This window comes from Narcine bancroftii, chromosome 5, assembly GCF_036971445.1.
Source record: "Narcine bancroftii isolate sNarBan1 chromosome 5, sNarBan1.hap1, whole genome shotgun sequence".
Classification (NCBI taxonomy): Eukaryota; Metazoa; Chordata; class Chondrichthyes; order Torpediniformes; family Narcinidae; genus Narcine; species Narcine bancroftii.
This window is the reverse complement of record NC_091473.1, coordinates 113,990,059-114,013,743: the sequence shown is the minus strand read 5'-3', so window position 1 is coordinate 114,013,743 and position 23,685 is coordinate 113,990,059. Positions and strand designations below refer to the sequence as shown.

At 40.0% G+C, this 23,685-nt stretch overlaps 1 protein-coding gene across 2 annotated transcripts in view; it reads left to right on the top strand.

The window, feature by feature from the left end:
* Positions 1–22,056, top strand: part of LOC138763888 (ERI1 exoribonuclease 3-like) — a 453,927-nt gene extending 431,871 nt beyond the window's left edge. The window contains exon 8 of one of the 2 annotated variants that reach the window (XM_069938825.1): positions 21,073–22,056. In XM_069938825.1, coding sequence (XP_069794926.1) covers positions 21,073–21,155 — 83 coding nt within the window. In that variant the 3' untranslated portion in view covers positions 21,156–22,056. The remainder of the gene's footprint in view (positions 1–21,072) is intronic. The other variant, XM_069938823.1, reaches the window with a different exon arrangement.
* Positions 22,057–23,685: the final 1,629 nt, after the last annotated feature.

The window sequence follows — 23,685 nt, the reverse complement described above, 5'->3', positions numbered from 1 at the left end:
AGGAACACCTACCAACCACAAGGCAGAGGGATGTTTCAGAGATCCTTAACTCACCTGATGGTTTAACATTGACTGCTGCAAATGGAACTGAAATGCCGTACTTGGAATGGATTGAAACGACTTTCTGGCTATCCGCTGCACAGACCAAGCTGAAGAATTGATCATTCCAATGCTTGTAATAAGAGGATGGCACATCCTGACAATGACTGAAAAGACTAAACAGTATAGTGAAATAAGGTAAGAGTTTTTATACAGGCTGGGAGCACCAAGCAGGTACATGAGTATACAGTGGAAACAAATAAAAAGATCACAGTTCCAAAACACAGTAGCATTCAAATTAACTGTCAGGTAACTGCACAGCTCTTTAAGGAGGACATGGGCATACTCTTTCAGCCAGGCCTGAACCCACAGAGGCCAGATGGTCTCGAGTTCCATGACACACTAGTCAGAATCAGGAAAGGTGTATTCCCAGTCATCACGATTGATGCTTCTAACCCAGCTGACCATGACATTGTTTTACCAAGGGACACTTTAATTGGCACAGTACAAACCATTGTGATAATCTTGCCCACCCAGATTCTTGACAAAGTTGCAACACCAGCCACAGTGAGTCACACGAGCATGAAACCATAAAGTAATGGCAGTGAACACTGAGCTCCACCTGTGGAGCTCAGTATTCTAAGAGACAGGTAGTGAAACAGATGCATAGAGAAGAGTGTCATTCCTTCTCAAAAGTCAGACAATGGTATTGGCTGTATTGAAAAGTTGCATATGACCATTTCCCTCAAGGACAATGAACCAGTCAAACACAGATACAGATCAGTGCCTATTCCCTTGACTGTCTGCTCCACCCACCAGTGTTAGGTTTCCCTGATTTTGCTCAGCCATTCATTATACGCACTGATGCATTGCACCAAGGCTTGGGAGCAGTACTGTACCAACACCAAGATGGCAAGCTTATGGCTCTTGCACATTAACGACAGCTGAAAAGAACGATCACCTCCATGCAGGCAAGCTAGAATTTCTGGCTTTAAAATGGGCAATCACTGACAAGTTCTACGATTATCTGTACTACGCACTAATGTTCACCGTGTATAATGGTAACAACCCCCTCACCTACATCCTGTCAACTGCAAATCGGAATACGACCACCTCCAGGTGGGTTGCAGAGTTGGCTGATTTTCACTTTACAATCAAGTAGAGACCAGGGAAGGAGAACAGTGATGCCGATCCTTTGTCGAGAATGCCGCTGGATATAGAGTCACTAATGAGAGAATGTTCTGAGGAACTGGCATCTAACACCATCGCTGTTGCTATTCAAGCTGTTGAGGGACAGAAAAGATCCCCTGCAACTTGGTCATTCACAGCTGTCTCCATGTCAGTCTCAGCTGAAAGTCACCCAGCCACTGCATCAATCAACCCATACCAAGAGAACAGTTAAGAGAAGCACAAAATCAGATCCAGTCATCTGTCTGGTGTTCGAGTATAAATTGTCAGTTTTCAAGCCACCAGTTAAGGAGCTGAGAACATTCAGTCCAAGGACAAAATGCCTGTTCAGAGAATGGGACAAATTGACAATAGACGATGATGGCATTCTATACAGAACTACCGCTGCCCACAAGCTGCTAGTCTTGCCAGAAAGATACAAAGGGAAGGTGTTGGAAGAGCTGAACAATAACATGGGCCACCAAGGCGCTGATCACCCAGTATCTCTAGTTTGTGACCGTTTCTTCTGGCCATATATGTAATCAGGCATATGTGGCTAAGGCCTGCACTTATCTAAAACAGAAAAAGCCCTGCCACAACACAAGAGCTCTCTCGACAACTATTGTGGCGACACTGTCATTTGAACTGGTATGCTTTGATTTCCTCCATCTCGACCGATGCAAGGCTGGCTTCCTTGTTATTGTTGATCATTTCATGTGTTTTTCTCAAGCGTACATCACCACATCAAAGTCAGGAAAAACTGCTGCAAATCTCATCTTCAATGACTTTGCCCTGAAGTTTGGCTTCCCCTCTCATATCCACCATGACCAAGGGGGAGAATTTGAGAATCAGTTGTTCAGTCAGTTAAAGAAACTCAGTGGAGTGGCTGGGTCCTGAACAACACCTTATCAGTCAATGGGGAACGATCAAGTGGAATGGATGAACAAAGCATTGTTGCAAATGTTTCAGACACTGACTGAGACACAGAAATCAAACTGGAAGGAGTTCCTGAACAAACTGATTTATGCGTATAATGTACATGTTGCGAAGTGACAGGTTACTTGCCATTCTATCTTCAGTATGGGAGATCATCCAGGCTTCCAGTTGATATGCTCTTTGGGCTGTATAGAGAGTCAGGTTCCAGTGACCAGTCAGACTATGTGGAGAAATGGAAACAAGGTATGGAGGAAGGATACGCCATTACCAACCAAAGTTCTCAAAAGGCTGCTGAAAGGAGTAAAAAGTACGATGACACCAAAATAAGGAGTTCAGTGCGACAACTGGCTGAGCGTGTCTTAATTAAAAATTTAACACCCAAAGAAGGACCAGGTAAACTCCGGTCCGGAACTATTGGGAAGACGTAGTTCACATAGTGAGAGAAATGGGACCTGACCTGCCAGTTTATTAAGTGAGACCAGAAAAGGGTAAGGGACGCTTCAGAGTTCTGCACAGAAACTTGCTGATGCCCTGTGAGAACTTACCTTTTGAGACACAACCAGAGTTAGCTAAAGATGGCAAAGAGAAACAGCAAAAAAGGCACCAACCTGCATCTCAAATACAGGAATCCGATGAGGACAATGAGGACGAGTGTGAGACTCATTATGAGAAATGAGTTATTTGGTGAATCAGAGATGGAACCCACGAGGGGAAGAGAGTTAAACCGCCAGCTCCTGTTGAAGCACCAGCACCACCTACAGGAGGGGGGCAGCTGGAGAAGGTCAATGCACCTGCTGAAAACCTGCCTGGGGAGGAGATAGACTTACCTGCTGGAACTGAGCACTCACCACATGCCTCTCCTTCATCAAGTGCTGCTGCTAAACCTGAGGAGCCACCCTATCAGTGGCCACAAAAAGAGAGACACCCGCCAGGATGGATGACGTACGATCAGCTAGGCGTCCCTTCATGCTACAGTGTCCAGCCAGCACCTCAGATGTTACCTATCTACCAGGCACCAGGACTGTTCCCATGGCTGCCACTCCTACAGCCAAACTATTTCCAGCCCCCTTTCATGTATGGACCCCAGCAAACATAAGCCTACAGAGTTAACATGTTTGATTAACACTGTGGAAAATTCATAGACTGTTCCTTCAGACCATTGCCATGGACAATTTGCTGACTGTTTGATAGTCATGAAGAACTGATGGACAATTGAAGGACTGCTTGTGGACTGTGACTCTTGGCCTTTGCTTGAGTGCCAACTCAAAGAAGAAGATCTACAGTGAGAGACCTAAAAACAAAAGAGAAAATTGTTTAATTGGTCAAAGACAGTAAATTCATGGTCTGTAATGAGATGAAAATGCTGTGATAAGGGTAAAAATGTGTTTAAAAGGAATGTACTTAAAAAGTGTTTATGTGTTCAAAAGGTGCCTAAAACAGTAGAAACTCATATTATTTGAAAGAGGGTTAAAAGGCCAAAATATTTTTAATTAATTCATTGTTTATTTCATTCTTTATTGGTGAGAATGGAGCCATATTAGTATTATAGTGTCTCCACCCACATTACCCAGGGGGAATTGTGGTGTGTCCCTCATTCGAGTAAACGCCCCCACTGAGGAAACATCACCCGATCATGTTTGCGAATATTTCTCCCCCTTTTCAGGTATTTTGTGGGTATTCCACACTGGTGGAGCGGTTGTGATCTTTCACGAAGTTGTTGCAAGTGTCGAGAGAATGTTGATACAACATTTTGAGTGAGTTCAAGTACAGTTTTGCCAAATATGACCAGGTGTGTTGTGTGAGCAAAGCCCCTGCATGTTAGCGAATGCAACCCGTAGCTGTGCCGAGTGATTCGCTATGTGGTTAAGTCAAATGTACACATAAGTAAATGTATTTGAAAGTTGTTGGTATATTGTGTATTTAGGAACTTTTACAAGTTTTCCGAAAGTTTACTGAGCCATAGTTACATATTATTTGGCTGTAGCAGTAGAGAAAATGAGAATAATGTCTCAGGGAAATACTGTATGTTGTTGTAATTTACAAAGGGTACGTATTCTACTGTAACCAAGCTGGTATGTTGTTTGGAAATTGTGTATATATTTGATAATTGCATTCAAGTAAATTCACCCACTGAGGATACATCACCCGATCACCCTTGTGACTATTTCTCCCCATTTCCAGAGGCGTAATATAAAGCGAGTAGAGCGGGGGCTAAGAACGTTGCCCTATGGTGCTCTGGCACTGATGGAAATTGTGGAGGAGATGTTCTTGCCAATTCTCTCTGATTGTGGTCTGGAGGTGAGGAAATCAAGGATCAAATTATACAGTGGGGTGTTGAGTCCCAGATCTTTGAGTTTGCTGATTGATGGGATGATGTTGTTAAATAGCAAACTGTAGTTGATAAAGATCATCCTGAGGTTTGCATCTTTGTTGTCCAGGTGTTCCCAGGCTTTGTGTAGAACCAGTAGTGGCATCCACCATAGACCTGTTGCTACAATAGGCGAATTGGAACAGATCCATTCCGCCACTCAGGAGCTGATCTGTTTTGACATCAACCTTTCAAACACCATCACTGTTGATGTGAGTGCCACTGTTCAAGTCATTTAGGCAAGTTACCACTCTATTCTTGAGCACCAGTACAATTGATGCCTGTTTGAAATGCCCTGCCGGACTGAGATGTTGAAGATATCTGTGAATACATTGCTAAGTTAGTCAGCACAGTTTTGATACTCGGCCGGTAAGCCATCTGGACAAGAGGCTTTCCTTAAATGCCCTCTCCTGAAGACAGCCCACATGTCATCCTCGGATGGAAAGTGCAGTGATAAATATTTGAAGGATCTGGCACTGAAGAATTGATGCCAGTACAGATCAGCCATTTTTGTATTGAATGGCAGGGTTGGCTTGAGGAGCCTGGTGGCCAACTCCTGTCCTTTTCTCATGTGTTCTTGCACTTGTTCTGTAGTGAATATCAAACTTGCCTGGGTCTTCAATTCTCCAGCTCCTTTAACCCAATTTAGCAGATGTTATTATAGGGGTCTTAACAGAGGTATTTAAAATGTCCTTAGCTACGGGTGAGGTGTCGGAGGATAGATAATGTTGTTGTGGTTGAAGAAAGCTTATTAAAAGTACCAGATGTGCAAGTACTTGGATAGAGGGGGGACTGATTCGGAATAGTCATAAAGCCTTGGTATGTGGTAGGTCATACCTAACTAGGAACGTTGATGAAGGAAAGGCAATGGATGTTGACTACGTGAACCTCAGTAAGACCTTTGACAAGGTTCCACTTGGAAGGTTGGTTAAGAAAGTTCAATTGCTTAGCATCCAGGATGAGGTATAAAAATGGATTGGACACTGGCTTTGTGGGAGAAGCCAGGGAAAGGTAATGGAAGATTGGCTGTCGGACTGGAGGCCTATGTGTGCCTCAGGAATTGGTGCTGGGTCCATCATTGTTCATCAACTGATGATAATGTAGTAAATTAGATCAGCAAATTTGCAGATGTCACTAATAATGGGGGGTTGAGGTTTAGTGAACAGCGAGATCTGGACCAGCTGGAACTTAATGCGGGCAAGTTTTGCACTTTGGGAGCATGAAGCAGGGTTGGACTTGCACAGTAAATGGTTGGAAATTAAAGAGTGAAGCAGAAGAGAGAGATCTGCGAATGCAGACACCTAATTCCTTGAAAGTGCCGTAACAGAAAGATATGGTTGTAAAGAAAACTTGGCACATTGGGGTTCAGAAATTAAAATATTGAGTACAAGATTTGAGATGCTCTGTTGAAATTGTGTAAGATATTGGTGATGCCAAATTTAGAGTATCGTGCAAAGTTTTAAATTTATATATACAGCACTGTAACAGGCCCTTTCAGCCACTAGCCCATGCCACCCAGTTACACCCAATTGACCTACAATCCCCAGTAAATTATGAAGGGTGGGAGAAAACCAGGGCCCCCAGGGAAAACCCACACATCCCAGTCCGAATCGGTGGCACTGTAACAGCATTGGCTAACTGCTATGCTAACCTTGCTGTCACCTACCTTCAATAAGACTGAAAGAGTGCAAAGAAAATTGACAAGGATGTTGTCAGGACTTGAAGAGCTGAGTTAGAGGGTTAAGACTTTATTCGCTCGAGCATTGGAGGAGTGATGTGATAGAGGTATACAACATTATGAGGGGTGCAGATAGCATTAATATAAACAGGCCTTTTCCACTGAGGTTGGATAGACAAGCTGCGAGGAAATTGGTTAAGGGTGAAATGTTTCAGGGGACCTTCTTCGCTCAGAGGGAGGTGAGAGTGTGGATTGAGTTGCCAGCAGAGGTGCTGGATGTGGTTTCAATGTTGACATTTCAGAGAAGATTGGATAGGTACATGGATGAGAGGAGTTTGGAGTCCAGGTTCACATTGAGCATAGACTAGATGGGCTGTTGTGTTCTATGTTTCTATACATGATACAATCGTTTGGAAGAGATTATGATGGCCAAAATTCCTACTGGCTTTGACAAATTCATTTTGAGGATTCTCTTGAGCTATTAATGGTTATTCTCATTTACGATGCAACCATTCCTCGTTCTTTGTAATAGATGATTTGGTTTGATCATTTAATTCCAAAACACAATGTTGCTTAGGATGCAGACATTTAAGGCCCCTTTTATAGACACTCTGATGTTATTGTCCTTCTTGTTAAGAACCTGATCATTAGACATCTTTTTAAGTGGTGGAATATTTAGGGGAGATGTCAGAGATTTGTTTTTTTTTACACAGAGTGTAGTGGGTGCCTGGAATGCATTGTCTGGGGTGGTGGTGGAGGCTGGTACAATAGTGACATTTAATATGCACGTTGATGTAAGAAAAATGAAGGGTTATTGTCTGCGTGGTTGGGAAGGATTAGATTGATGGGGAGTAGGGCCCACACAGTTTGTTCTACTAGCATTTATTTTATACAAGTAGCCAAAAGAAGGGACGCTGGTTTCACAAAGTAGAAAGTATTGTGACTATTGCTTTCAACTAACTGTCATTATAAATTCAAAATTAAAATACAGGAATGTCAGTTCCTCTCAATAAATATTAGTATTTTATATGAACTAATAGATTCTACAGAACAAGAACACAAATTGACTATTTTCAGGAAGCCGTGTAATTGGCCTTCTGCCCTCCATAGGAATGTCCCGTTTCAGTAGGTGGAGGTGGGGAGTCAGGGATGGTATTAAAATCAAAGATGCAACTTGTGCAATTTTAAAATTCCAACAAATTGATTTACCTGAAATCACACATCTAGGGAATTCTCCCCAGAAAAGTTGGAGCCAAAGATGAATGATGAAGTCACACCCTGATAATAACATTGAGATACTTATATCATTTTAATTCTTCTTAACTTAGGAATGAATGGTCTCCAGCATACCACTAAAAACAACACCTTAGTGAAAGAGATCTGGTTTTTTTAAACTTTTTTTTTTAAGTGTTATTGGTTGAAATCAACCTCTTGAAATATCTTAGTAAACAAGGAAATCTGCAGATACTGGGCTCCAATGCAGTGCACAAGTGCTGGAGAAACTCAGCAGGTCATGCAGCATCCACATCAAAGGCAATCGACATTTTGGATGTGATCCCATCCTCAGAACTGTTATCATCCAGCTGTTTTCATGTGGGATCCAATGTAGGACATTTAGATAATGTTCATCAGCTTAACTATTTCATTTGTACTTCAGGGGCACAGTTACATGACTGTCTGAAACTATTCCTGCATCCATTTGACTCTTCCTTTGACTTAAAATTGAGATGTGGAATAAGAGGAGTTTGACATTTTTTCCACATTTCACATTTTAGGGAAAAAAAATTATTAGCAATTGGTTTGGTTTCACTTTCTCCCAAAGTGTCATAATTCAAGAATTCATAACATTCAATACAATCCTGGAAATGCCCCTCACTGTACTGGTACTGCACTGGTTACAAGACCTTTTTCATTGAACGGGAACTGATCTGTAAGACAGATTTTATTTTTTTAAAACCTCACTGCTCAAGGGTTAAAAAGAAGCCAGATTGTTCAGAAAGAAATCCTTGCCACTAATGGAAAGATTGAAAGCCCCTATATCACTTAGTACATGTCTACTTTCACTTTATACCTAAGGCATTCATTGTCTCAACTTTGGCTTGGTTCAATCAAACACAAGGCTAACATACAGCATCACTTGTGCATCAGGACATTGAAATATGGCTACAATTAGCTCAGATACAGTTCAATTATGATAAACAGTGCAGCACCCTTTAAGCTATGATTAAAAGGCCTCCCCTTTGATAGAGAGACCTAATTTCACATTATTATTGCCAGGGCTTGATTATAAAATACTCTCTGAATTTACAGTGAAGAGATGGATGTCGGTGTGTCTTTATCATCTTCAGATCAGTGGTGATGCAAAGCTCTTCCCCCATACCATTCATTTTGATTTTTTTCAATATGGCACCACTATAGTCTGCCACACACAGCTGGGCAAAGTCACCCTTACGGTAAAAGCATGATAGATTACTGCACCATAATGAAATGGAGACATCAAGCCTCCACACTAAAATATAATCCAACAGGATTGTACTGTCCCGAATAGAGGAGAAGAATCACTTCTCTCTCAGCTTCATCAAGAAAAGAATTACACACTGCTGTTCCAGCTCCATAAAATTGCATTGTACCAACTAGAGTATTGTTATACTAGATATTAAAAACCCTTTTAAGAGCCCAATTTTTTTCTGGCAATTTCAGAGTTATTTTAAACATCTAGCTGAGTTGCTTCTGCTTGTGAATACTGATCACATTTTTAGTGAACATGCGAAGTGTTTCAGTTTTGATGTTAGGTTTTTAATTTTCCTTTGATCTTTTTCCAGCATCCTTTTATCCATATTATTTAATGCTTTTGTTTGTTGAAAAAATAAAATTGAAAAATTCACACATTGGAAAGGATGTATTAAATCAATTTCACTAAAAATTGTTTCATAGGTGTCGCCAATGTAATAGTTTTATGTTAAGTTGGATCACAGTAGAATGACCAAATGACCACAGTAGTATGTGAATTCTGAAGATTTTTGGACACGTTGCAGTTTATTATTATGATCTCCTTGCACACACTTGTATTATCTAACACAGAATATGGAAGTATCAAGAAAAATCAACCTTAATCACTAATAAGTAAAACAAATAAATTTGCAGTTCAGATAGTTGGAGAAAATATGTTTTAAAGGCAACAGAGGTAAAAATGTTTTTGACACCCAAATTTTATCTCAATCTCTGATGAGTTGTGAATTTTACAGTGACTGAGGTCAATGAAAATACTAATTTACTTATCCTTTCTCTGGCTATATCTTCTTTCTGCATCTTTCATATTTCTTTGGTTATCTGTGATTCAACTGCTTATGAGAGTATGTTTTAATTTTACAAAGTCCCTCTCATGCAAAGAAAATTATTTAAACTCTCGAATTAACATTGAGTTGACAGAAGCTTATTTTAAGTAAAAGTTTTAAATATTGTTTTATAGCTAAACTAGGCAGCCTTGCTTTAAATTGACATCCTGTGATCCATCAAGAGTTTTTATTAATGAACTTGGTCATTTTTTAATAAAAATGTGTCTGGGAAATTCAAATCAATTCTAAATAAGTTGTAAGCACCCAGCTTTCGGTTGTAAAGAATATGTTTAGCAATATATGATTTGCTTTTTTTTTAAATTTTCTAAAATTTTAAAATACTGTAACCACATGTGACAAAATACATTTGCATTGATTCATTGCTTCTCAGATTGCACTTTCTGCAATCTGTTCATCACACAAAAAGATGATTGAACATCTGTTTTGCCCTTAGAGTTGGACAATAAAGAAACCCACTCTTTCAATAGCTCCTAGGACTCAGATACTTCAGAATTGATGTGACGCATCTTAGGAAATAAAAATGCACTGGTCAGCTCAGCTAGTTGATGATAGGGGACAACTGGGAGAGAAGGCAGGAGATTAGAGGAGTGAATGGGGTCAAGGAGAGCAGAGCAAAAGTTCCATCATAAAAGCTGGTTTAGGGGTCTTGGGATTGGAGGGGAAGATAGCTAGGTAAACTGAAGATCATTGGATACTGTGGGGGTTTTAGCCTGACACTTTCTGTGAAATTATGTGTACTCCTGGAACATTAATTAATTTCTCTGGCAGCACTCCAAAAGCAGTGTTGAATGGGCAATAATGACACATAGTGCACGTCTGATACTGGAACCTCAGTTAACACTTACAACATGCACCTGGCTGAATTTTTGGAATGATGTGAAATGCTCCCTTATTGCATGTTCTGCTGGTAACCGCATGGTCCTGAAATAAATTTGTAGGCCCATGTCTCTTCATTTTCAAACATGATGCATCAGCTGGTTTTGATTTCTTGTCATCTTCACAACACATGCAGGCAAATATCAGCCAAAACTGATATTCAAAACTGTTGTTGATTCACAAGCTGCAAATAGATTGCTTCTCAATTAACCCACAAGCCAATAATACAACTGAAACATGAATATTTGTTTTGACATTATTGCACTAGTTAATGTCAGCATTTTTCAAAATTAGTCATTCAGTTTTATATTATGATCTAAACCTCAAATTTGCTTTTGGTACATTAAAGGTTGGGAATAAAGAACCAATATGTGCTGCCCTTCACAATCTGCTGAGTTGCTAAATGTTTAAATTAAATATCAAATATATATTCCGATACAAAAAAAAGATCATTTGTGATTTCATCTTTTGACAGAAAGGATGGATGTTGTGAGGGTGGGGTTGAGGATATATCCACCCATAAAGGAAGTCTTATGCTTTCATTTAAGCAAAGAAAATCTCAGGTTAAGAGTCATTTTGCTTCATACATTTGAGGTAAAATCACACAATTAAGCAAACTCAAAGGCTTACAACAGGAGCTACAGAAAATGTTCAGACATTTTTTAAAAAATCGAAGATTTGCCTCTCTCTGATGTAGAAAGCATTTAAGTTGTTGCTAATTTGTGAATATGATAATTTTTTGATGTGGTCTCAATTAACTTTCCACTTTTCTCCAAATTATTATCTTTCACGTGGAGAAATCTATTCTTTAAAATGAAATAAAATACAACTTTTGTAAAGACAATGAACCAGTCAGTAAGGGTAGAGAATAGCTCCAAAAAGATCCACTGATTCAATAGTGGATCAGATGAAGCGAAGCAAAGGCAATAATGAATTGGAGATGGGTGGGTGAGCACAGTAAAATTAAAATAAATGTAAGCTGGTGAGTTACATTTTTTCAGCTCTGCCGAAGCCTGAAGGTATCCAGCTCCAATTCATTGGCAAGTGCCTTTTCATTTACATTGTTCTTTAGAGGAGGAAGAATCCTTCTCTTATGCAGGCAGGCCTTTGGCCCTTCATAGCTGCTATACCCAATTTTCAAATGCTTCACCAATTTGTAGCTGAAATAACTGAAATTTTCTTTTTGACAGTGTTTCATTGTTTCAAGACTTGAGAAATGATATATAGCTATAGGTCCAGTAAATCATCCAGTGCCAAATTCAAACTTGGGATGCAGCAGAGAATATTCAGTATCACATGATAATGATCCATAAAACAGAAAGCGTTATCATCGGGCACCTCAGGGAAATCAAACACTTTAGGAGGAGCTAAAATAAATATTAAATTGCTATTCATGCATATATTGTGATATATTACTTATGCTATTTTAGGTATTAATTTACTGTCACTGAAATAACACTTGACATTATCATAATTAAATCCCATGACTTTTTAACCAGAGACAGGCTCAAACAAAATATTTGGGAAAACATTCAACACACATTTAAGAAACCTTAAAACTCTCACGAGAGTGTTGTGTACTCCTTGATGAAAACAAACAAATATTTGGGAAAACATTCAACACACATTTATTTGGGAAAACATTCAACACACATTTGAGAAACCTTAAAACTCTCACTAGAGTGTTGTGTACTCCTTGATGAAAACAAACAAATTGATGACAGCTTCCCATGATCAATAGCTTAAGGACTTTTCTCTTAGATGGCTATGAAGGGTTTGTTGAGGGTTTACTGGGCAAAGTAGTGTGCTGCAAAAGGTTGATCGAGGATTGCAGTGCAAAGCAAAATCTGATGGAGAGGGAGTGGGAAATGGGTGCTGACAGATTTTGAATGGATGTGCAAATTCTAGGCAAACCTAGTTGTGGAACAACTAACAATATCTTATGGCATATCCAGAATCAGGAATGTAAATTATATGCCATTGATTTATTGTTATTGACCATACTTAAAGGTTTTGGGTGAAAAATGTAGCCATCTTTTTCCCAGCAAAATTAAGCATTACTTACCCCATTGTTTTAATTTAAAGTCAATCGTTGGGCTTAATTTTAGTATTAATACTATTTGTAGACATAATGCCAGTTGAAAGTGGTCAAATTTTCACAGCACCAATTAGAGTAAAAGGAACGAATGAAAGCAGATGGAAGGGTATCCTTGGCTTTGAGGGAAGAGGTTCATTTTTGATGGAGTAAGAACAGCATTAATGCAACTCCCTACTGATCCGCCACCACAAATTCCAACTTGCAGGGTTCCTTCACAGAATACTGGAGAGAGTGCTCCATGTCAGGCACAAACAGGCAGGATGGAATGTACATAAAGGACAAAAGGACGTTAGAGAATAAGAACAGGGATAGGCCACTCAGCCCTCCTTCGATCTGCCCTCGGTTTTGCCTTCTCTTCGATGCCAGTTCTCCATTCCCCTTTATCTACTTCCTGCTAATGATCTAGTCTCCACCACCCTCTGCAACAAGTCTAGGCCCCCACGGTCACATGGATTTAAGAAGGAAAGGTTTTTCCTAACGGAAATTTATTTGAAGTACAGTATTAACAAAGAAATTAGATGAGGGTATTCTTTGTAGATGCAATTTTTCTGGATAATTGATTAATAAAGTAAGTCAGAGCATGCAGGACCAGTAGACAATCAATAGAGCGGAGAGCTCGCTGGCCAGAAGACAAGATGGACCTATGAGTTGTTGTTCCGAGTAGTAGAAGAGGGCAACTAGTCTCTCACAAACCTCCTGTTCATAATTTGTATTAACTATTTTTAACTTCAGAATCAAAAGCGTAATTTCTAAATTTAGGTCAGAGAAGGTTGGCTAGGGCGGCACGGTTGGCATAGCAATTAGTGCAACACCTTTACAGCACCAGCGATCGGAACGATCTTCTCCCCATGTCTGCGTGGGTTTTCCCCGGGGTCTCCAGGTTTCCTCCCACTGTTCAAAACATACCAGGAGTTGAAGGTTAATTTGGTGTAAATTGGGTGGCAAGGACTGGTGGGCTGAAATGGCCTGTTACCGCGCTGTTTATCTAAATTTTTTTTAAAATTAGAAGTACTGTGAGAAGTTCTTCATTGACTATAGCAAGTCATCACTATTTTCTAAATTATAATTAGCAGTGGTGTCAACTATATTTGCAAATTAATGACATGAAAATCATTAAAACAAATAGGGCTTTTGGAAGAAACGTCTTCGCCCAGAGAGTAATTAGAATGGGATTGCTACCAGAAATAATAGTTGAGGTGAGCTGTATCAATGGGAAGCAAAGTACGTAAACAAGAGAAGAGAGTTATTCTGACTCAATTAAATGGATCAAGATTTTGTTCAGAGAGGGCGAATGGGGCATTTGGTTTTAGGGAGAAATGTCTGACTCTCATGTTCAAAATTCACGGAAATTATTTTCTGGATAATTGATTATAAAGTAAGTCAGAGTGTGCAGGACCAGTAGACAATCAATAGAGCAGAGAGCTCGCTGGCCGGAAGACAAGATGGACCTATGAGTTGTTGTTCCGAGTAGTAGAAGAGGGCAATTAGTCTCTCACAAACCTCCTGTTCATAATTTGTATTAACTATTTTAACTTCAGAATCAAAAGCGTCATTTCTAAATTTAGGTCAGAGGAGGTTGGCTAGGGTGGCACGGTTGGCATAGCAATTAGTGTAACGCCCATTCAGCTTGTAACGATGCTGAATAATACCATGGAGCCATGCTGGCTCTAGGGAAGAAATTCCGTTGTCTTATTTTCCAATACCACTATTCTCCCTCACACACTCATCAACTCCCCTTTAATTCTTTTTTTTGCCATTCACCTACACCAAGAGGTAATTTACAGTAGCCAATTGACCTACCAACACATCTTTAGAATGTGGGAGGAATGTCAAGAATCTTGGGGGGGGGGGGGGGTGGGGAAGGGGAGAATCACATGATCGCAAATTCCATACAGATAGCAACTGACCTCAAGATCAAACTCAGCTTACTGGAGCTGTGAGGCTGTGGCATTAAATGCTGCACCATAATAGCTGATCAAGGCAGTACACAAATGTGCTGGAGAAATTCAGCAGGTCCCACACAGTAATGATAGAGTGCAAGTAATAATCCTGACCACTAGAGGGAGACTGACAAGTTCTTGCAGCTCGGGGTAGATTCAAAATGGATGCCTCCACGAGGTCATGATAGTACTATATCTACAATAAAAGAAACATCACACACAGCATCTATAGGAAGTAAAGGGTAACCAAGTTTCAGCCTGGGCCCTTTGTCAGGTATACCTATGGATGCTGCATATCCTGTTGAGTTTCTCCAGCACATTTCTGTATGGTACTTGACCCAAACATCTGCATACTTTCTTGATTAATTCCATAGCTGATGAAGGACAGGTTTTAGTTTGTAATTTTCAACTTCCAGGTGAGGCTTTAAATTGGAAAACAGGACAAGCTGCAATTGTAAATTACTTGAAACAATTTTTTAAATACCCAATTAAGATTACTCAATAAGCAAACTCACTTGGATAGCAGTTAACAGAAATCTTTTCATTGGACATTTGTGAACACTTTCTTGAAGCTGTGAAAGTCAAATGCACTTCATCTTCCATGCCTGCTAACTGTATATAGTGATTTAGCTGACCGTGTATTTGACTGTAAAATGAAAAGCAATGCAGTAATTGATCTTAATTCAGCTGGTCTTCCCTAACACCATAGCACATAATAAGTGAGGAGATCTAAGCAAAAGAGGAAGTTTATCAAAAGATAAGAATACTTAGCCAGCTTCTTACCTGAGTGTAATGGTTATCCACATTATGTGTAATGAGAAAGCCTCATCGACTAACAGAATTTGGCAGTATCTTCTCTGTGCCAATCTCAAAGGCACATGCAAGAAGGCATATATCTGAATTTCTTCCATCCTGATGTTGGGTCTAAAGGTAATCCCCTAAAAACTTGCTTTTCAATTTGACACACAACCTATACTTGGATTTCCTTGCTGCTTGCTAGCATTGAACATTTTGTGACACAGTAATATGTTTTATAACCTGCTTTATGAATCTTAACACTTACAATCCTACTCTTTCCAATGTCTTGTACACTTCAACATCTCTACCCTTGCACTCAATACTTTGATTTGTGAACTCCAATGTACCAAAATCTTTCTTTGGGATACTATCTACCTGCGATGCCAGTTTCAAGGAATTATGTTCCCAGAACACTCTGCAGTTCCCTACCCTGCAAGTCCTACCCTGGTTCATCTTCCCAAAGTGCAACATCTTCCACTTGTTTGTATTAATTTCCATCTTCCACTTTAGAGCCCATTTTCAAATTGGTTCAGATCCCACGGCGAACCTTGGGAGCCTTCCTCACAGACTACTATATTCCCAATATTAGTGTCATCTGCAAATTCTACCAGATTTTCATTGAAATTGTTGGTGTAGATGAACCCAGCACTGATTCCTGAGGCACACCAGTAGTCACAGGCCTCCAGTCAGAGAGGCAATCTTCTACTAGCACTCTCTGGCTTCTCCCTCAAAGCCAATGTCTAATCCAATATACTACCTCATCTTCATTACAGGAAAGATGTGGATGGTACAGAGAGGGTAATCCAATATACTACCTCATCTTCATTACAGGAAAGATGTGGATGGTACAGAGAGGGTGCCAAGGAGATTTACAAAGAGTTTGTCTGGATTGAAGAGGATGAATGAATTTGGTATTTTCTCCTAGGAGTGACAGAGGATGAGGTGCACAAAGTAATGATTGTGTGGTTGGCCAGAGGTTTATTCCCAGGACTGAAATGCTTAACAAAAGGGGGCACAGTTTTAAGATGCTTGGGAGTAAGTACTAGAGGAATGCAATAGTGATGGAGGCAGGTACAATAGGATCTTTTAAGAGACTATTAGATAGGTACTTTTTACCCCCTCCATAAATCTTCGTCCGCGAAGCCAAGCCAAAGAGATAGGTACATGGAACTGAAGGTGATATAGTAGGGAAATTCTAGGCTGTAGTTAAGAATAGGTTATTAGGTAGGCATAACACTGTTGGCTGAAGGGCCTGTTCTGTGCTGTAGATTTCTTAGATCTATTATCCTGGATGTCAAGCAACTGAACCTTCTTGATAAACCTCGCTTGTGGGACCTTGTCAAAGACTTTACTAAAGTCCATGTAGACAACATCCACATCCTTTCCTTTGTCATCTTTCCTAGTAACCTCCTCAAAAAACTCAAGATTTGTTAAACACAATCTATCACACAAAGCCATGTTGACTAATCCCTATTTAGCTCCTGTATATGTATATCTGGTCACTTAGGATATCTAAGTGAAACACAAAAGTCTGCAGACACTGTGATTTTAGTTAAAAGCCCACCAAAATTGTGGAGGAACTCAGTATTCCTTGAAGAAGGGTTCAGGCCTGAAATAACAGATGAATGCACTCAGAACATTAGATCCTGAGCCGCAATCTGTCTGAGTGCAATTGGCTGTTCTAAGAGGGTCATGTGGTTTTCTCAGAGTGTGAGAGAGAAAGAATTCAGTTCAGCAGCAGCTGGGACTGGAATGTGACCGGCTTGTGGAAAAAAAAACATTTTGAAGATGGGTTGTGAATTCTTAGTTCCGCCTGGTTAAAGCCCTTGTAGAGCATACAAGAGGAGATTACTGGCTGCACTCAGACAGACTGGAACTCCAAACCTAATCTTCTGAGTTCATTCATCTATTGCTTTCCAAAACAATAATCCATTACTCCACAGCATGTGAAGTCCTTATAGGCATTTTTCAAAGTTTGTGCAAAGGCACTTGGTGCCTGAACTGTCTGGCTTGAGCAGAGCTCTGGCATTTTAAATGAGGTTTGTTTTTAAGTGCATGTGACCTACACTAAAAAATCTGCCACAATTTATCTCCTATAAATCATATCTATATACAATATAAAATATAATCTGTCACAGAGTACATAATTACATCACATACAAATCTAGGATTCTTTTTCTGCGGGCGAGGCAGAATTACTACTTATTGGTAGTACAAAAAATAACAGCGTATACATGTAAACAAATAAAGAACTGTAAACCGATAACAAATATAAACAAACCAACTGTGCAATATGGAGAGAGAATATTTGAAAAAAATCAATAAAGTGCACATGTAAGGGCCCTTAGATGAGTCCCTGATTGAGTTTGTCGTTGAGGAGTCTGATGGTGGAAGGGAAGCAGCTGTTCCTGAACCTGGTGGTGCGAGTCTTGTGGCATCTAGACTTCTTTCATGATGGCAGCAGTGAGAATAGAGCATGCTGGGTGGTGTGGATCCTTGATAATTGTGGCTGCTCTCTTATGGTAGCATTCCCTGCAGGTGTCCTCCATAGTGGGGAGGGCTGTGCCCGTAATGTCCTGGGCTGTGTCCAATACCTTTTGCAGGGCTTTACGCTCAGGGATATTGGTGTCTACATACCAGACCATGATGTAGCCAGTCAGAAAATTTTTCATCTCACATCTGTAGAAATTTTCTGGGGTTTCTGGTGTCATACTAAAAGCTCCACAAATTCCTGAGGAGATAGGGACGCAGACAGACTTTCTTCATGATGCCTTTAGTGTGTTCGGTCCAGGAAAGATCCTCCGAGATAGTCACTCCCAAGAACTTAAAATTTTCACCTTCTCCACCTCTGATTCTCCCAATGATCACTGGATTTTGGTGACATTGAGTGCAAGGTTGTTGCTAGTGCACCAGTCAGCCAAATGTTCAATCTCCCTCCTATATGTTGACTCATAACCTTTCTTTATGCAACCCTCTATAGTGGTATTGTCAGCTAATTTGTAGATCATGTTATTGTTGTACCAAGCCACACAGTTGTGGGTGTAAAGTGAGTAGAGCAGGGGGCTAAGAACACAGCCTGTGATTCTCCGGTACTAATGGAGATTGTGGAGGAGATATTCTTACCAATCCTTACTAATTGTGGTCTGTAGGTGAGGAAATCAAGAATCCAATTACACGATGTGGTGTTGAGTCCTGCTCAGTAGTTGAAGGGATGATGGTGTTAAGTGCTGAACTGTAGTCAATAAAGAGCATCCTGATGAATGCATCTTTACTGTCCAGGTGTTCCAGGGCTTTGTGTAGAGCCAGTGAGATGGCATCCACCGTAGACCTGTCGCTACAATAGGTGAACTGGGACACATCCATGCTACGCTCAAACACGAATCAGAGTCTGTCTTCCAAGTAATTATAGATGGATTTAAAATCTCCCCCATCTTTCTGCTCTGTACACGATGAGCACTCTTAATCTTGAAGAAGACCAAATTTGACCCTTGGTATTCTTTAGCTCTTAATAAATCTATAGCCCTTTGGAATTTTTCTTCACCCTGTATGCCAGAGAAAGCTCATGCCTTCCTTTAGCTCTCCTGATTTACTTCTAGTGTTTCCATGCATTTCTTATACTCCTCAAGTACCCCATCTGTTCCTTGCTGCCAATATCTATGATATGCCCCCTCCTTCTTCTCAATCAGGGCCTAAATATCTTGGGAGAACCAAGGTTTGTTATTACCAATTAGTGTTGCCTTTTAATCCTGACAAGAACACAGATATTTTGTACTGTCAAATTTTCACCTTTGAAGGCTTCCCACTTATCAACTGCACTTTTGTCAGTAAACAACCTATCCTAATCTACAGTTGCCAGATACATTCTGATTCTATCAAACTTGGCCTTTCTCCAATTTAAAGTCCCAACCAAGGACCAGACCTATCCCTTCATTCTACCCACAAGGATTCTACATCCTCTGAACTTATGACCATCCTTAATAAGGATTTGATTACAGCTTTTACCAGCCCCCTCTGCCCACCTGCCTGTCTTTTGGATACGATGAGTATCCTTGGATGTTTAGTTCCCAACTGTGATCTTCCTTCAGCCATGTCTCCGTTATGCCCACAATGTCACACCTGCCAATATCTATCTTTATGCTCATCCACCTTTAGTACACTGCATCCATTTAAATACAACACCTTCAATATCATGCCGGAGTTTAAATTTTTTAAGAACATAGAACAATACAATACAACAAATAAAAACCGTAATCCTCCCTACCTCATTACTCTCTAATTTACATGCCTGTCCAAGTGTCTCTTTAATGCCACTATTGTTCCAATCTCCTCCATCACCCCTTGTAAATGCATTGCAGGTACCCACAACTCTCTGTGGGGAAAAAAACAGCCCGAATGAATCCCCCAATAATAAACTTTCGGTCCTATCTTTTCTTCTCAAGACTTCAAAACCTCTCCTGCATTCTCCTTCCCTTTAATTTTATCCTACTTGTATTTACTCCTTTGCTATTTAGTTGCATGAGGTTCAGGTAGCAATCTAGATTACCTTTTTGGTTCTGCTTTTTAATTCAATCCCAAGCTGCTCAAACTTCCTTCAGCAGAACCTCTTCCCTGATTCTCCGTGATCATTGGGCAGCCACATGGACCACAACAACTGGATCTTCCTCTTCCAAATTCCTCTGCAGGTCAGATGAGATGTCCTAAACCCGGGCACCAGACAGGCAACACAGACTTTTGGACTGTCGATCCTTGCTCCAGAGAATAGTGACTATTCTCTATTACCACATTTCTCTTCCCCTCTTGAATGCTTCGTCAAACCACAGTCAGGTCACTCATCCCACCTACAGCCCCCTCTTTCACACACAGAGCAAAAATCCCTGACCTGCTGGATGCACTCAAGGGCTGAGGCTCCTCCAACACTACCTTTTTGACTCTCCTTACCTACCTCTTGTCTGTGACCACAGATCAAATTTGAAGCAGTTCATCTAACGGACGGGACTGCCCCATGAAATATGGAGTCCAGGTAACTCTCCTCCTCCCTTGTGTTGTGTCATCAACTTTGAACTCAACTTCCTTGATCAATCAAGACTTGCTGCTGATGTGGTCACCTGGAATTACAACAGGCTCCGCCACACAGCTACAGCCTGTCACCATATCTTTATTTAATTAGTTGTGATTTGAAGTCTTTTTTAATTGCTTTGTTTAGTCTCAAGTACCAGTCCACTTGACAATCAGTATATTTGAGTGGTTTAAATAGGAAGATTTAAGGGTCTTACATGGTTTCCTGGAAGCTTCTGCTTGCAGATGCCTCTTGAGCCCAAGCTTCTAAGTCCCACTCCTGTACTTGCCATTCTCACAGCGCATCTCTTCCTTTTATTGGCTCTAGTTAATTAAAAACAGTCCCTTTCCGTAACTCTCACTCCAACTCCCGTCACTTCAAGAACTTTGCAGCTCAGCGCACACCTTTTTAAAGTGTCCCTCTTTCGCTCACTCTTGCACTGATTCTTGCTTCTGAGTAAACTAAATTCAGTTCCCACCACATCCTCCATCTGTACTTGAGTTCCAAACTGAGGAAAAAAAAGCTCTGTTCCTTCTCAGAGTCGAAGGCCTTCCATAAATTCTTTATTCCCAGCACGTGGATGTTCAGGTAGTCAGCCGCAGATAAACACCTGGAGAAAAGTGTTGGAAATTATGGAACAATGATCTGCAGAGGATTTCATTACTTTGTTCACATGTTTTTGTATGTTGTTTGCTTCATCTTTGCACAGGAAAGAGTTCAGCCAAAAGCATACATTTAAAAATCTTTTTTCCTCCCTCAGATGACTGCAAGAATATTGCCAGCATAATGAAGGAACTCGCACGAAGAGGGTTCACTTTCAAACAAACTGGATCTCACCTCTAAGAACTTGGCTCACTGCTTGGGAAAAGCCTTAGAGATATCAGAGAAAAGTTGGTCGATCACATCTTGCATGTTATCAGTTTTCAAAAGCAAAGCCTAGTTTGCTTATACCAAAATGACTGAGCTTGATCACATTAGTATCAAACAAAGCTATTCATTTCCGAAGATTCTGCCACTGAATGGTATAACATCCCTTCCCTTTTAATTGAAAAATGTAATCTTACAGTTAATCTAACAAATAAGCTTATTTTTTCCCTCTAGAATTTTGATGTAGAAGTTTCCTAAAATATCCAAGTATTGAATTCCTGGAGCTCTTCACCCCACCTTTTACAAATTTAGCCAGATCTCCTTGGTCCTACCTGGCAATGGCAGTTAAACGGAGAATAATGCAGGGCTTTGTGGTAATCATGGGATATATCATTTGGAAATACTCATTTTCACCATATACCTGTATTTTCCTTTATATAATTTAAGAATTGTAAGAGAAATTCACTTTGAAATATTTTACTTTTAAAGTAGCTTTAGCTATTGTCAACTTTTTCCAGAAAATTCTATGTTGTTCTGTTACTTAAACTGTTTTCAAATGATGAGAGAAAGACATTTTATTCCTCAATGCAGCTGGAAGTTGTGGGACCTGCATTGATGGTATGCAACTTAAATTAAGGAGTTTTGAAAATTGAATTTTCTTCTTCATTTCAAGTGAATTATGGAAAAGAAAAAGATGACAATTTGTTGGTTATCAAAAAATAACAAATTAATCAATCAGTAATAGTTCGTGTTTATCTCTTACTAAACGTAATTAACTCATTTAATTATTCAGTTGCTACAACATGCTTGATGGAAACTATATGTTGACTCAATCTTAGCATGTAAAATCTTTTGTAATAAAAACTGTTCTGAAATACATACTTTTGTGATCAGTTACTCGTGTTTGCACTGATAGCATGTAACCAGAGAGAATTAAATTTATAATACAGAAGATATCACAGAGAAAACTAACTCTTTCTGGACATCCACCCTGAATAAGATATTTCATTTTCTGCTATGTGAATGTTTGGCAATCTGGAATAAACCAAGTAAATTATTAGTACCTGATAAATGTACATTCACACATTATTGACCTTGTATTATTTTGATATTTAAATGTGACTGGAAAGCAAAGTGAATTGTACTTCCCATTATGCACTAGGACCTAGTGACACTTCCTTGGAACTATAATTGTGGGATTGTTATCCAACTTGAACATAGTTAATAGAATTTGAATGATAGAAACAATTGCTTCCTTGGTCTAAAGCAGGGGTGGCTAAATCTTTTTGGTTGTGGAGCACATACAGAAAAATATAAGTAGTCACAGGCCAAAAAAATATAAAGTAGTCACATTAAGGCTGGCAGTTTGCAACCAGTTACATTGCAAGAAAACGTGTTTTTAGACTAGAAAACCCCTATGCCATCGAAAATTAATTTTCTTTCAAAATAATGTTACAACATGACTGAACAGTTTAACTGTTAACATTACAGTATTTATTTTCAATGTGAGAACCTACTACAGTAGACATTTCTGTATCTGCTGCTGTGGTCGTACACCACCGGCCTACTGCAGGGGGCAACCTCTGTACCTGCAGGAGTGAAAGGGGACAGGACAACACCTGGCCGGCTGTCAATCAGTCGGCCTGAATGGATCAAGCCCCACCCAGTTGGGTATCAATCACCCTCCGGGATATAAGCCTTCGCTGGCCTCCCGAGGCCTCCCTCAGAGTTGCTCCAGCCACAGCCAGCCCGGCTCTGTGGAAGTCCTTGTGGATTAAAGCCTGTTGTTCAGTCTTTACCTTGTGTGAGTCTGATTCTGGCTAACAGTGCACCACAGCTGCTCTTAAATTTAACTCTTTAAAACTCTCATTCAAAAAAGCAGTGCAAAATAAGAACAGGAGAAAAGATCAAGGGACAAGGCAGTCTCTTACATTCCTCCACACCTCTTAGTGAATTCAGTTCATGGCCCAAGTGTCCACCTTAATGATTATGATGAAATGTGTAAATCTGTAGATAAGCTATTAAAGTTAACAGATTCTTTGCAAATCAAACCCACTTCCCCTTGACCTCTGTGAAAAAGTATTCATTTTCCCACCATGACTAAAAAGATGCAATTTTCCATCTTTACTGAGATGTAAATCTTCTCATCAATAAGTAACATTGCAATGGCCGGTCGAATAGTTGTTCAAAATGACAGCGACATCTAGTATTGAAACTAAGCGCGACGTACATACAGTGCAATTGATTGAGAGACTATATTCCAACGGGCTGTTTAAAAATGTACCACAGTTGGCCCTGCTCTAAAGGGATTCGCAGCCACACTGTTATTTACAAGTTTTTGTGAGGAAACTTGATTGAGAAAGATCCTTGCCTGCAAGAGTATTACACATAAAAGACAAGACAAATCTCAGTGAAACAATCTGCTTTTTCCTGAAAATGTCACAAAAGATTTTGTTTAGTTTATGTTGGTTGGAATGGACAACATGCAGAACCTCAAGAGCATTTC